Raw genomic sequence first — 16,260 nt, 5'->3', positions numbered from 1 at the left:
CACATTTGTCTGCAATGAAATTGATTTGAAACTACCTGAAGACATTACAGTATTTTACAGTCTTCTGGAAAAAGAAAGCATATGAAAAAGATCCTAGCAAGCAAGTTATGTTTTTAGAGTTCTTACAACACCATACCCTAAAAAGCTCAGACTTAATGGTAAGCTTTGATATCACTTCACTATACACAAATGTACCACTAATAGAAACCCTCAATCTACTGAAGTCACACTTCCCCCTGATATATTTGAACTATTCAAATTCACAATACATGCAGGATATTTCAAATTGAAAGGGAAAATATACAAATAAATAGATGGGACAGCCATGGGCTCACCCCTTGCTCCCCCTTAGCCAACTTCTACATAGAACTTCTAGTGGAAAGGCTTAGACATTGGTTATGCATTATTACTAAATAGTTTAGGGAAATAACAACGTAGACTAGGATATACATTAAAATAACTTTTTAATAATCCAATATTTCGGCAACGTCACGTTGCCATTTTCAACAGGAACTTGGGAGCAAGACACGTGCACGCAGGCACAGTAAATGTAAAAAAAAAGCTAAGAAACAACCCAAACCTCAACAAATTTGGCTCACGAGACTGCCTCAAATTGGGAAAATCTACATCAGAAGACCTCAGCCCAATCACCCAAGAATACCAACATTGCCTGCTAGGGGGCACCAATAGGACTTTTGGAGAAAGAATAGCCTCCTGCTTTGTCCTCATTTACTGTTTGCTGTGCCTGTGTGCACGTCTTGCTCACAAGTTCCTGTTGAAAATGGCAATGTGACGTTGCCGAAATATTGGATTATTAAAAAGTTATTTTAATGTATATCCTAGTCTACGTTGTTATTTCCCTAAACTATTTAGTAATAATTCTACATAGAACATCTGGAAAAACTAGCTATCAATACAGCCATTCTCAAACCAACACTTTGGCTACGCTACATTGACGATGTGCTTTGCTATTTGACACCACATGGCCCAGAGACATTGGAAACATTCTTAGTGCATTTAAATAGCCAACATCCAAAAATCCACTTTACAACGGAACTGGAAGCTAATAACTGTCTGCCCTTCTTGAATACACTTATCACACGTCTTCCAGATGGTTCCTTATCATTTTCAGTTTTTAGAAAACCCACACATACAGGGAGATATTTACACAAACAATCACACCATCACCCTTCTCAACAGTATGGCATTTTAAAAACACTAACCAACAGAGCGAGAGCAATCTGTTCCAGTGACAATGCTCTTGTTGCTGAACTGGCTCACTTACGCCACACCTTCTTGGCCAATGGCTATAATCCCCATAAGATAAACAAAATACTAAACGCTCCTAAGAAATCTCTCCCACTATCCATCACAGAGAACTACAACAAAACTTTCTCACCTACGTCACACCTTCTTAACCAATGGTTATAATCCCCATAAAATAGATAACATAATAATGCTACCCATAAATCCCCTCTGTCTACCACAGAAGATTACAACAAAACCATCACCATCCCATACATTACAGGCACATGTGAAAAGATATCTAGGGTGCTTAACAAACACCAACTACGCACAGTATTTAAACCTTATGTAAAATTAGCAACTCTCATCCGTTCACCTAAGGACAAATGCACTCCTTTATCACATCCAGGAGTCTATGAAGTGCCCTGTTCTTGCCATCAAGCCTACTACAGACAGACAGGAAGAAATGTGGACATCCGCCTCAGTGAACACAAAAAATATATCCAACACTTTCGCTATGGTAAGTCAGGTCTGGCAGACCATGCTTTGAATACCCCTGCACACAGGATCAATTGGAAAGAAACAAAAGTAATGCACAGAAGCTTCTACAAGTCAGAGAGGTTGTTCCTGGAATCAACAGAAGCCTTAAAACATACTCCAAACCTTAACAAGTCTGGCTGTATAAATCTACCAAAGATTTGGGAGACAGTCATCCTAAGACCAAATTATTATTTATTACTTTTATTTTTTATTTTATTTTATATTTTTTTTCAAACTTTCTAAGACTATCATTTGGATTACTATTTCAAAACTTTGAACTTTTTTTTTTTTTAAATTTTTTTTTTTAACCTAGATGGTGCCATATTAGAACTTTAGTCTTGTGTTGCACGCTGAAATTACTTATACTAGCCCCACTGTTACACCGGATTGTGGTTGTTGCGCATTTGTAACAAACTTTGTGCTTTGTGCTCTGAAGATGCTGGATATAATACCAGCGAAATATTAGCTTTTAAGTTAATAAATAGTTATTTTCTTAACCATCTGTGTTCTTATCATACTGTGAAACCTATTAAAACAACAAAACAGTCACCATCCCATACATTAAAGGCACATCCGAAAAGATTTCTAGAATTCTTAATAAACATGAACTACACACCATATTTAGACCGTGTGTCAAATTAGCAACCCTTATCCGCTCACCCAAGGGCAGCATTCCTCCTTTATCACATCCACGCATCTGCAAAGTACCCTGCTCATGTAATGAAGCGTACTACGGTCAAACAGGAAGAACTGTGAACATTCGCATCAGTGAACTAAAAAGATACATCCAGCATTATCACTATGGCAAATCGGGCCTAGCAGACCATGCTCTGGATACCCCTGCACACAGGATCAACTCGAAGAACACAAAAGTACTGCACAGAAGCTCTTACAAGTCAGAGAGATTGTTCTTTGAGGCAACAGAAACCCTGAAACACACTCCAAATCTCAACAAATATGGCTGTATAAATTTGCCTAAAATCTGGGAGACAGTCATTTTAAGAAAAAAACTACTACCGGTTCTTTTCTCTGTTTAGGACTCTAGTCTCATGTGATAGCTGCAATTTTTTTTTTTTTTTCAGATAGAGGGCACCAAAATCAGGACTTTAGTCTTTGTGTTACTGATACAATTTTGTTTAACTAGTCTGTTGATTACACCATGTTGTTATAGTCTTGTGTATTGTGACAAACTGTGTTTTTGTGCTCTGAAGATGCTGGTTATAACACCAGCGAAATATCAGCAATAAGTTAATAAATAATTATTTACTTATTATTCTGTGTTCTAATATATACCGTTACAAAATAAACAACAAGTACTTAGTCTTTATTTGAGTTGTAAGTCAGCTGTTAGAATTGAAGGAAGTACAGGAAGATGGTTTAATGTTAAATCTGGTGTCAGACAAGGATGTACATTATCCCCTCTGTTATTCATTATCTATATGGATCACATTATGAATGAAAGTGGTATTAAACATGATATCAGAATTGGAAATGTTAATGTCAGCTCTTTGCTTTATGCAGATGATGTTATACTTCTAAATAAATCCGCTACAAATCTGCAAGATTCCCTGACTAAATTGAATAGCTGTTGTAATAGATATGGTATGAAGGTCAGCAACAAAAAGACAAAGAAAATGAAAATAGGCAGAATCGTTGAAAATGTCAACTGTGTTGTCAATGGAGAACCTGTGGAACAAATAAAACATTTCATCTACTTAGGCAAGATTTTTAGTGAAGATGGTAAATTAAATAGGGAAATAAACAACAGAATCAACAAAGCTGGTATGATGGGAAGTCAGTTGAATAAATTCATATGGAATAAGAGAGAAATTAGTCAGAACACTAAATTAGCTGTATACAAGACAGTTTTCAAACCAGTTTTAACTTATGGATCTGAGAGCTGGGTCAGAAGTAAAACACTTGACCAAAGACTAGAGACCGCAGATATGAGAGTCCTGAGAAAGATTGCAGGCGTGAACAGATGGTATAAATGGCAATATCATATTAAAAACAAGGATATTAGGAAGGAACTTGACATTGTCAGCATCCAGGAATGCGTTAGCAGAGATAACCTCAGGTGGTATGGTCACTTAAACCGAATGGGCGAGGAAAGATTACTAAAACAAGTGTTCTCTGCCAGGTTGGCAACAAAACGACCCAGAGGAAGACCAAGATATAGGTGGATTGATATGGTACAAAGTGTTTTAGAGGATAGAAATATAAGATCTGATAATGTTGGAGTCTTGACAAGTAACAGACTGATTTGGAGGAAAATTGTAGATAGGAAATTAATAATGATGTAATTTTTTTCATGTAGTACTATCATATCCTGTACACCCCTTGAGGGTACATGGCAAGAATTTGATGATGATGAGTTCCATTATCTTTTTAGGGATTTAAGCCTAGTGCCCTTAGCTAATCTCATTTCTTCTTTTCCTTAGTTCTAACCTTTGACTGCTACATCCTCCAACTCCATGATATCAAAGTGTCTTTTTTGGGTAGCCTCAGTTGTCCATTCTTTTAATATGTTCAATCCATTTCTTTCTGTATTTGTATATTTTATCAACTTCTGAGTTTATTTTTAGCCCTTTATACATTTCTATGCATTTTTTTTTGTCTGAAATGACACATAGGTTGCTGTATGTCATAGAAATGCCATTTCTCTTTTTCTAGTCTTTTTTTTTCTTCTGCAGTTTTCATGATCCATATATCACACCCATAGAGTAAAGCTGTGTTTCCCAAACTTTTCCTATGATGGAACACTTAACAAATCCTGAAATTTTCATGGAACACCTTGGTTATTTTGTAATGTATTAATTAATAATTAATTGTTAATTTAATCAATTTTATTATTTATTAATAAATGATCATCAATTATTAATTAATAATTAATTAAACATCAATTAAACCATCATTAAATAATTTGTGCTGATTTTCATTGACATATCCCATTCTGATCACCAAATACATTTATAATATTATTATAAGTACTTACGAGTGAATGCAGGCTTTTTCTCCTGTGTGCTGGTAGTTTTCCCCTCCTTTTGTACATCCTGGAGATCTTTGTAGGCTTGAGGTGGATGACTCACTGTCTGTTCCATCATAAACACCTTCAATAAGAGATTTCTTAATACCAAAATTAAACAAAGTGCCTTGTCTCTTATTCATATTAGAATTTAAATTTGTATTCCTATTACCTTTAAAAAATCACGGCAGTACGGTTTCGAAATTTTCACCCTACAATATGAACTTGCGAAGAAAGTATTCAGTATTACTAGATTTGAGAACCGGATACAGACTGCCTTGATCTTCAATTTTAGTGGAAAAATTTTCTTTATACATCCTTGCTGATTGGTTACTAACATTTGCAACACAATTTTATTTCTTTCAGTTTTGAGAACAGAGGATATGCCGCCCATTGTTATAATCGGCTTGCAGGCAATTTTTATGATCTGTCATAAACAGTGGTATTCTCTTTTTCCCGATTGTTGAAAGATTTTGATGTGTGAAAATTAACGATAATTCACGAATATTTCCATGTTTAAAAATATGCCGCTTTGTCACTGACATTTGCTCCACAGATGTTCATTTCCTTCAGTTTTGAGAACAGAGGATATGCTGCCCATTGTTATAATCGCTTGCAGGCAATTTTTATGACTGGTCATAAACAGCGGTATTCCCTTTTCCAAATGCTGAAAGGTTTTGATGTGTGAAAATTAACGATACACAGATGTTATTAGGCATTCTGGGTCTGAGATTTTCGACATGTTCACAAATATTATTCTCCTCAGAATATTTCCACTCTAAAATATTTATTCATGAAAAATGCTTAGAAAACTAAAATGACAAATTCCAGGAGAACTTCTCGCGGAACATTTTATTCACCTTCCGTGGAACACAGTTTGGGAACCCTGGAGTAGAGGATGTCTTCTGGAATTTATTCTTGTATCCCCCTCCAAAAAAAAAAAATTATCTCAAGCATTACCTAATCTCTCCTCTCTTCCTTCATGTGGTGAACCCCAGAACCTGAGGAACCACCCCCACTGGGAAGCTTGATCATATAGAGATGGGACTTAATTCAAGTTTTGGAAACCTTAATGTGGGCAGCCCACCACACAACCTGATTGCAGATGGCAGGTAACAATCCAGTTAAATTCTTATCTTACTCTAATGTCTCAGGATAGAAGAAATTCCAAATTCTAAGCTCCATTGTACTAATGGTGTGTTTTGGTATTTTATTTTAAGTTGTTTATAGAAAAGGAGTATTTAGACTTAGGTGCTAGTTTACACTAATACAATTTAATGGAATAACTACAGCACAGAGAGAGATAATTAAACATCAGGCTTAATTGTTTCACTATTTTGTCTCTGTTATAGAGACATCTTCAGAAATGCAGTGTTAAAATTGTAATAACACACAAAAACACATAGGACACAATAAGTGGAAGAAATGAAATTAGACTATAAAGACTAAAGTCTTATGAAAACATTCTCTATGGCAGGGTTTCTCAAACTGTGTTCCGCGGAACACTAATGTTCCACGGAAGGTCAATAGGTGTTCCGCGAGAAGTTCTGGAATTTGTCATTTTAGTTTTCTAAGCATTTTTCATTAATAAATATTTTATAATAGAAATATTTTGAGGAGAATAATATTCGTGAATATATCAAAAAGCTCAGGCCCAGAACGCCTAATAACATCTGTGTATCGTTAATTTTCACACATCGAAACCTTTCAACGTTTGGGAAAGCCGATTACAACAATCGGCGGCATGTTCTCAAAACTGAACGAAATAACATCTGTGTTGTAAATGTCAGTGACCAATCAGCAAGGAGCTATAAAGAAAATTTTTCCACTGAAATTGAAGATCAGGGTAGTCTGTATCCGGTTCTCAAATCTGTTAATGCTGAAAACTTTCTTCACAAGTTCATATTGCAGTGTGTAAGTGCTTGTTCTGAAACCGGAGTGCGGTGTTTTTTTTGAAAGTAATAGGAATACAGATTTAAATTCTAATATGAATAAGAGACGAGGCACTTTGTTTAATTTTGGTATCAAGAAATCTCTTATTGAAGGTGTTTATGATGGAACAGACTGTGAGTCATCCACCTCAAGCCTACAAAGATCTCCAGGATGTACAAAAGGAGGGGAAAACTACCAGCACACAGGAGAAAAGCCTGCATTCACTCGTAAGTACTTATAATAATATTATAAATGTATTTGGTGATCAGAATGGGATATGTCAATGAAAATCAGCACAAATTATTTAATGATGGTTTAATTGATGTTTAATTAATTATCAATTTATAATTAATAAAAATCAGCTAATTACCAATTACAAAATAACCAAGGTGTTCCATGAAAATTTCAGGATTTGTGAAGTGTTCCGTCGTAGAAAAAGTTTGAGAAACCCTGCTCTATGGGTATTGTTGGCTAGCCTTAGTTGTTGGGTGGGAGGCCTAAGAATTAAAGTTTCCCAAATCTTTGGAAGTTTAATATAACCATATTTATTAAGATTAGGCTGTTATTTGTTTTTAATCTGTTACTGATTCAAAAAAGAGTCTTTTAAGTTTGTATTTACTGTGATGGAGAATGATTAGTTTTTTCCATCTTCTGTGCAAGTTATCCAAGCCATGGTTTGTTTAATTGTTTCAATATTTCTGTCTGTCACAGAGACATCATCAATAATGCATTGTTAAAATTATAATAACACATACTCAAGAAACAAATACGACTGACCATTGTTGTGGCAGCAAATGTATTTTGTGTTCACCTAAGCGGATGTTGTTAGCTCTCCCAGTTTGACCATATGATAAGTTGCAATAACACAGAACCTTGTAAACACCTGGAACAGGTGTGGGAGTGGATTCGTAGGAGAATAGAGAAGGGAAGCCAGCTTCTAATGAGGGTCGAGAACAGTGCACAGATCATATTTCTTTGAAGTTCTAGCTATTTTTTCTGAAGTGTCTCTGCTAGCCAGAACTTTAAAGAAATATCTGCACTGCTTTCAAACTCATTTGAAGCTGGCTTTCCTTCTCTGCTCTCCCCTTTTTGTTTCAGATGTTTACAAAGTTCCTGGTTCTTGCAACTTATCGTATTATGTTCAAGCTGAGAGATCTACCTAACAACTGCCTCGATGAATGGTTGATGATGTCTAGCAGACCATGCCTTGGATACCTTGCACAGAATCCGATGTAAAAAAGCTATCTTGCTCCATTACAATAAATGCAAACTTGACTCTTTTTAGAATCAGTAGCAGATTTAAAAAACCAACCTAATCTTTTAATGAAACTTCTCAAGATTTAGGAAACTTTATTTTTTAGGCCTCTCACCCAACAACTAAGGCTAGCGAACAGCACTCATAGAGGGTGCACCTCATAAGACTTTAGCCTTTATATAGTCTAATTTCATTTCTTCCATTTATTGTTTCCTGTGTGTTTTTTGTGTGTGTATTACAATTTCAACATTGCATTTCTGAAGATTTTTTTGTGACAGAAACAAAATATTGAAACGATCAAACCTGCTGTTTAATTATTTCTCTTTGTGCTGTAGTTATTCCATTAAATTGTATTGTGATTGTTTATAGCAAGTTTATATGATATTATAAAATACTAAAATGTCTTGATCTTTCATTATTCAAGTGGGTACCTGCTAAGTGGTTGTACCTCCAGAAGATGAGAATTTATCTAGTTTTTATACCATTAAATGAACATTTATATTTCAGTAATACTATTTAATGAGACACACATAAATTCACTGTGAATATACTGTCCCAGGGTAGTTCTCTTTTAAAATGCTTATGCACTGTTATTAGAATATGAGTGAAAATGTGTTTGTTGATGATACAATGAGTATTTAGGCTTAGGTGCTGGTTTTGCACTTTAATGGAATAACTTACAGCACAAAGAGAAATAATTAAATGACAGGTTTAATAGATTTCAATATTTCATCTCAGTCATCATCAGGAATACAATGCTAAAATTGTAATAACACACACCCAAAATCTACAAATTATCTGTCCCTTTCCTCACATCCTTCTCAACATAAAGACTATAGTAATGCCATTCCTATTTCCTATATCCAGAGTACTTCAGTAAACTTAGCCAGAACTTCAAGAAACGTAATCTCTGCACTGCTTTCAAACCTTATTTGAAGCTGGATTCTCTTCTCCTATCTCTTAAGGATTTGCTTCCTCTCGCCCTCTCTATTCCAGGTGTTTACCATAATATGATAATCTTGCAGATTATCATATTATGGTCAGACTGAGATCTGCTAACATCTGCTTAAAAAAAACAAAAAATAAATAATCTTCCACCACAACTATGGTCAATCAGGTCTAGCAGACCATGCTTTGGTTACCTTACACAGAATCAGATGGAGAAAAACCCACCATACTCCATTGCAACAAATACAAACTTGAAAGACTTTTTTTAGAATCTGCAGTAGATTTAAAAAAAAAAACAGCCTAATTTTAATAAATATGGTTATATTAAACTTCCCAAAATTTAATTTTAGACTTTCCACCCAAAATTTAAAGCCAGCCAACAGCACCCATAGGGGCTACCCCTCGTAGAACTTTAGTCTTTTATTTATCTAATTTTTTCCACTTATTGTTTCTTGTGTGCTATTACAATTTTAACATTGTATTCCTGATGTTTCTGTGACTGAGAATTTATACAATGAAATATTGAAATCTATTACACTTGTTTAATTTTTTTTTCTAAGTTATTCCATTAAAGTGCAACACATGAAGTTGGTGATACAACTGCCACCTCTGTAGTTTTAAATTGCACATATTGTATGCCCACACTTCATAGAACTGAGCCTGGCAATGTGCCAAGAATAGTCAAATTCATGCTGAAGGGGAGAAAGAAATAAAGGATGTACGAATTGGTCACCAACACATGAAATCACATGCTTTATATGCAAATTTTCCAACTGTTGCACAAGCAAAATCTTCCAACATACACAGAAGTGTCGAAGGGTCTCGCATCTGTGGGCATACAGTATTTAATTAGCATGTGTCTATACCTGTTCATAAATTCTTGCATTTTTGAAATTTTTAATGGATAGCAGACATTCTTACCAAGGAATATCTACTGTCCATCAAATTCTGATTTTAAATTTTATTCCACTTCTAATTTATTGTATTAACTGGATTTTTATTCAATGTATCTTCATTGTATAATTATTTATTTTACAGATTCACTCCTTATGTAGTACTGCTTATTTTCAGCAAAACCTTTGTTGGTATTTGCTATTTTTTAGCATTTGACTTGTTAAAAGTTGTTCATGTGGTAGAATTTGTTTTCCTCACAAGAACATTGTAAGTATTGCAAAATATTTGTTTCGTTATATTAGAAATAACTCAATTATTCAGAGCATAGGTTTTGTGTATATCTAATTCAGCCACTAATTGTTAATAAAATGCATATTTTTAATATCATTAATAACTTAAAAAGTTTGATATCTAATGACTTAAATAAGATTTATGTTTAAACTCTTACATTTCTTCCATTGCATTATCTTCAGAAGTTTGGGTGGGGGACTGAATAATAATAATGATACATATTTAAACAACTTTGTGGATTCACTTGTTTACTCAGTGAGTTTCATTTTTAATATCATTAATAACTTAAAAAGTTTATTATATATAATGAATATATATATTTATTATATATATTAAATAAGATTTATGTTTAAACTCTTACATTTCTTCCATTGCATTATCTTCAGAAGCTTGGGTGGGGGACAGAATAATAATAATGATACATATTTAAACAACTTTGTGGATTCACTTGTTTACTCAGTGAGTTTCATTGGCAATCCTATAATTTTTTCTAAAAAACTTAAAAAAAACTTTCAAAATCAACACAAGTTGACTTCTGTGACTAGAGAAAAAGATATAAGGAAGCCTGACTTGCCTTAGTCTCTGAATTTCTTGTATGTTCTTTCATTCTAATTTCTGCTAATTGATTTGTTTACTAAATTAAGATAGCCAGTAAATTTTGAAGACAACCACAACCAAACATGAAAGGAGATGGGAAAGTTAGTAGTTTTGTCCTTAATTTGTTCGAGGTTCTTTGCAATTATAATTTATAAACTTTTAAAACCAGTACAGAAGTTTGTTTCATTAATCTTTAGCAAATTTCAGTTAAATATCTGAATTGGGCTTGGAGGAGACAAGTGTGCTATACTGGTTTTTAATGGCTTAAAGCAGTGTTTCTCAAAGTGTGGTATGTGGACCCCCTGGGGGGTCCGCAAAAGGTCTTCAGGGGGTCCTGAAGACCGTGGCAATTTTCTGCTATGCATCATTAATTAATGCATAGAATAAAATTTAAGTTTGGGATCGTAAAACGTTCCTATTGTATCACTGAATAAGGTACAGAGACATCTGCAGGCTGTGTAATATGTTCTCAACAAATAGTGCAATTAGAGACAACTGCGTAAAAAGGAACTAATGAATCGCATGACTCCCTCCCACATGAAATGCTGTATAGTAGACAATCAAAACCATATGGTGCACCGGCAACATATGGTTTTCTTTGAGTGAATGTGTTAAAACTAAGAAATATATAGTGAATGTGTTTCAGATATTATATAAGGAATTCGGTTGAAGAGAATTAGCATTTCAACTGAACTGTCAGCTTGCTTTTGTCAATTAGTAGTGCGATCTTTTGTTAATACCGCACCAATCATATGGATGTCTTCATAGCTGCTTTATCTCTACTGGCCTACCATTGCTGTCTGTTTCGAGTTCTGCTTTCACTAGCCATTTGTTGAAGGACTGTTCGTTAAATACGGTAATTTTTTTTTAGCTTTCAAATTCTTAAGTATGGATCACTGGTTAAAGACTGGATTTTTAAAATGTGCAAAAGAGAGGAACATAGTAGATACAAGTAGCTATCAGCAACAAGAAAATGTTGATATTGTATCTGGATCAAGTGAAATTGATAAGTGTGTGTGTCGTCTGACATCTCCAAAGAACCAACTAGGAAGAAGATGAGAAAACTTCGTAAGTACAATATAAATTACTTGAAATGTGGATTTTCATGGATGGGAAATGAAGAGAAACCTATTCCATTATGTGTAATTTGCGGTGGAACTTTAAAAAATGAAAGCATGAAACCATGTAATTTAAATCGCCATTTTGAATCGAAACATAATGAATGCAAGGACAAACCACCTGTCGAATTTTTGCAAAATAAACTAAAAAATTTAAAAGAATATCAAAAAGTGATGTCGATTATGTCAGGAGGTGTAAACATGAAGGCTTTAGAAGCTTCCATGTGTCGCTATTAATAGCAAAAAGTGGTGCAGCGGAAACAATTGGTGAAACTTTGGTCAAGCCTGTAGCAAAAATAATAGTGGAAATTATGAGTGGAGATAATGCAAAAAGATCTTTTGATAGGATTTGTCTTTCAAATAGTACTGTTCATCGAAGAATCACTGAAATGGCTGAAAATATAAAACAAACATTGTTATTCGATATACGTAAGAGTTGTTATTATGCGTTGCAGGTAGATGAATCCACCGACATTACAAATTTTGCAAATCTTCTAGTGTTCGTTAGGTACGAAAAAAATCAAAAAATTCATGCTGACCTTTTATATTGCCAACCCTTGCCAGAACATGCAACAGGAGAAGAAATATTCAACAGCATAAATACCTTTATGCATCAAAACAAGCTTGATTGGAAAAGTTGTGTTGGAATAAGCATGGACGAAGCGAAATCCATGGTTGGATCTAAAAAAGGGCTTGTTTCAAGGATTCAAGCTGTTGCACCAAATGCAAAGTCGACACACTGCTGCATACACAGGGAGGCTTTGGCTACACATATGATGTCTACAGACCTAAGAAAAGTTCTTGATGAAGCTGTAAAAATCATAAATTATATTAAAGGCCGTCCTCTAAATGCCAGACTTTTCTCTCAACTTTGCAAAGAAATGGGAAGCAACTAACTATACATAACTTCTTTTCCATACCGATGTTTGTTGGCTTTCTCGTGGAAAAGTTTTTCCTCGTTTATTTGAACTTCGGAATGAACTACAAGTTTTTCTTGATGAAAAGTTTGAATTGAAAAAGTATTTACATAATTGGAAATGGCTCAGCCAGTTAGCATACCTGGCAGATATATTTACTGTTTTAAATAGTCTTAATTTATCTTTACAAGGCAAGGAAATTTCTATATTTCATGTCCAAGATAAAGTGAATGCCACCTTGGCAAAAATGAAGTTATGGCAAAAGCGGGTTGGTAATGGAGAATTTGACACGTTTCCATCGCTTCATGTATTGCTTGCAAGTTCAAATTAACAAATTGATGATGAAGATGTGAAAATTTCTATCATGCAGCATTTAAAAAGCTTACAAATGAATCTAGAAAAGTATTTCCCTGAATTGGACATTAATATTGAGTGGATAAGATAACCTTTCAATAAAAACAAATTTATGCCAAAGGGTCAATAGAAGAAGAACAACTTTTAGAACTAGCTTCTGATGGTTTCCTAAAAAGTAAATACAGTGAGAATACGTTATCATCATTTTGGCTACAAATACAGAATGAATTTCCTGAATTAACAGATAAAGCTCTAAGGTTCATTTTTCTATTTCCAAGTTCATATCTGTGCGAAGTTGGATTTTCGGCCCTTGTAGATATTAAGACGAAGAAGAAGAATCGCATTATAGATGTCGAACCACATCTGAGATTAAAATTAACAACTATAGAGCCAAATTTGGCTGAAATTTTATCTCACCATAAGCAATTTCACTCCTCTCATTGATGATAAATTATTTCAAGTAAGTAAAACTTTATACTATCTTTATAAAGTTTGTTCTATTAAAAATAAATCATATTTTTTGTTTACATGAACATATAAATTCAAATAAAATAGATATTTAATTTTTTAATATTTTAAATTAATTTAAATTAATTAATTAGGAGTATTTGGTAATAATGAAAATTTAAGAAGGGGTCTGCGGATATCTGAAGTTTGAGAAACAATGGCTTAAAGGATCAGTTTAGTCATTCAAACAACCTCCTGTAGGAGGTTGTTTGAATTACTTGGATTTGGAGGTCAAGAAAATATCAGGAACCTGATTTAGTGGCCATAAAATACTGAAATCTTGAATGGAAAGTAGTCAGCAAGTTCACTTTACATGCTAGTTCAACCAAACGCCAACCAACCACCTTTCATCTTCTTCCTTCATTCCATCTACATGTATTCTTTAAGACTGCCTGTATGCTTTGGAACATCCTTTCCCATACTACTTTTTCCAATGAATACAACTACCAGGTTTCCAGAAGCTTGTTAATAGACTCCTTTCTCCTTAAGTTGCTCATATACACATCACTGTTCTGTTATAGGTCTCTTGTGAGTGATGTCAGTATAAAAAATATACAAATAAACAGTGGTTATTTGCAGCTGTATATTTTCCAATAGAGGTTAATGATTGCCTTTCTAATTTGATTGTATTATCACAAACTGTGCTCAACAAAAGCATGAGTACTTGTGAAAGCATAACGCAGAAGCACAGTGCAAACAGCAAAGGGACTGGAGAGAGAGAGAGAGTAGTGTGTGTGTGTGAGAGAGAGAGAGAGATGTCATCTATTAGACAAATTGATCTCTGAACTCAAGAATTCTTAGGCTGGTTTTAAGTTCATCATCCCAAAGTTGAAAATAGTATTCTAAAGTTGTCGGATTTGAGATTTATAAAGTGTTAGTAGTTAAGCAGGAAGAAATATGTTTTTAAATGAAAAAGAATGCTAAGCTTTTTTAGAGCCTGAGGAGGCATTGAGTAATATGTTTATTCAGAATAAGCTGAATGTGAAAGTTAGCCCAAGAAAGGAGACTGATCTTGAATGGAAATTGGAATATCATCAAAAGTAAGAGGGAGTGAAGCAGAATTTTTTGTAATAGGAGTATGTTTTAATAGCATTGATATTCACCAGATTATCTTCACCTCATTTAAGAAAGATGAGGGGATCAGTGTTTAAGATATTGATTATGGCAGATTTTGAAGCTTCAGTCATTTGAGTAGTACAAGTTTTCTCAAAGAATAGGAACAGAAAGTACTGTCATCAACAAAACTGTGAATAGGATTTGAAGTTAGAAGGTCATTGAAGTATAGTAGGAAGAATATGGATGAGAGTACAGAACCCCTGGATTCCATATCCTCAGAGTTCTTCAAGAACTCTGATAAGCGGTTGCCATTCACCATGACATGCAAAGAATAACCTTAGAAGAAGCTGGCAGTCCAGTCACATAGGGAAGTAAGGTGACCACAAACATGATAGTTTGTTGGGGCCTCTGATATGATCAGATGCCTTTAAGATATCAACAGCAACGGTTTCTTCAGATCTTTTAATAGCCTGTGTCTGAAGGTGGATAAGGTTAGTTTGTGAGGAGGTCTGCTGTAGAACAAAAATGGCAAAATCCATATTGGTGATCACTAAGCAACTGATGGGTCTCCAGTAAAGGAAGCTAGTTGCTAATCACCTTCTCCGTCACTTTTGAGAGTACTGAGGCTCAAGCAGTGGTGGACTAATGATTACTGACTTTTATCTCCTCTTTTTTAGTACAGACTGGACAAAGGCTTGCTTCCATGCTGGTAATTTGATTCCAGATGAATATGCAACTTATATAGATGATACAGGAGGGTGCTAATTCTGGAGCACAAGATGTATGGTGCTTGCCAGGAAAAATAAGTATGAATATTACAAAACCCTGATCCTTTCAACAGAAGGACTTCAAAAAAATCTTCTCAAAAAATCATCATCAAATTCCTGACATGTACCCTCAAGGGGTATACAGGATATGGCAGTACTACATGAAAAATTTACATCATTACTAACTTTCAATCTATAATTTTCCTCCAAATCAATTTGTTACCTGTCAAGACTCCAACATAGTCAGATCTTATATTTCTATCTTCTAAGGCATTTTCTTCCATATCAATCCACCTATATCTTGGTCTTCCTCTGAGTTTTTTCCCTGCCAACTTGGCAAAGAACACTTGTTTTGCTAATCTTTCCTCTCCCATCCTGTTTAAGTGATCATACCACCTGAGATTAGCTCCGCTAACGAATTCCTGAATGTTTATGATATGTAGGGATGGTCACCTGGTTCCAACCAGGAACATTGTCCTTATTTTTGATACATCTAAGCTTCTAACATCTGTAAAAGCAGGCTATCTCAGCTGTCCTGTTAGAGTGTACATCCCTAATCTGCTCAGATGCTTTAAATGTCCAAAATGTGGGTATGCCCAGACTGCTTGTCCTAGTTCTATCAACTGTGCCTGATGTGGTAGTAAACAGCATGATAACAAATATTGCTCTACAAAAAAACTAAATGTGTCGACTGTTGGGGAAATCATCCAGCCCACTCTCTTGCATGTCTCTTGCATTGCTAAGCGTAATTTTTGTGCATTCATATTGTTTAATAATTTCTCTTTGACATTTTTGGACTGCTGTAACATTTGCT

At 34.5% G+C, this 16,260-nt stretch overlaps 1 protein-coding gene across 3 annotated transcripts in view; it reads left to right on the top strand.

Annotated features, from left to right (window-relative positions):
• Window positions 1-16,260, top strand: part of LOC150107746 (proton-coupled zinc antiporter SLC30A5-like) — a 271,156-nt gene that overhangs the window by 22,772 nt on the left and 232,124 nt on the right. For all 3 annotated transcript variants that reach the window (XM_090391508.1, XM_090391507.1, XM_090391506.1), the window contains one exon: window positions 9,984-10,106. In XM_090391508.1, coding sequence (XP_090247634.1) covers window positions 9,984-10,106 — 123 coding nt within the window. The remainder of the gene's footprint in view (window positions 1-9,983; window positions 10,107-16,260) is intronic.

The sequence above is a fragment of the Typopeltis vanoorti genome, chromosome 4, assembly GCF_054136105.1.
Source record: "Typopeltis vanoorti isolate ZY-2024b chromosome 4, IOZ_Tvanoo_1.0, whole genome shotgun sequence".
Lineage (NCBI taxonomy): Eukaryota > Metazoa > Arthropoda > Arachnida > Uropygi > Thelyphonidae > Typopeltis > Typopeltis vanoorti.
Note: the sequence above shows the minus strand (reverse complement) of the source record. Positions and strands in the feature narration are given on the sequence as shown.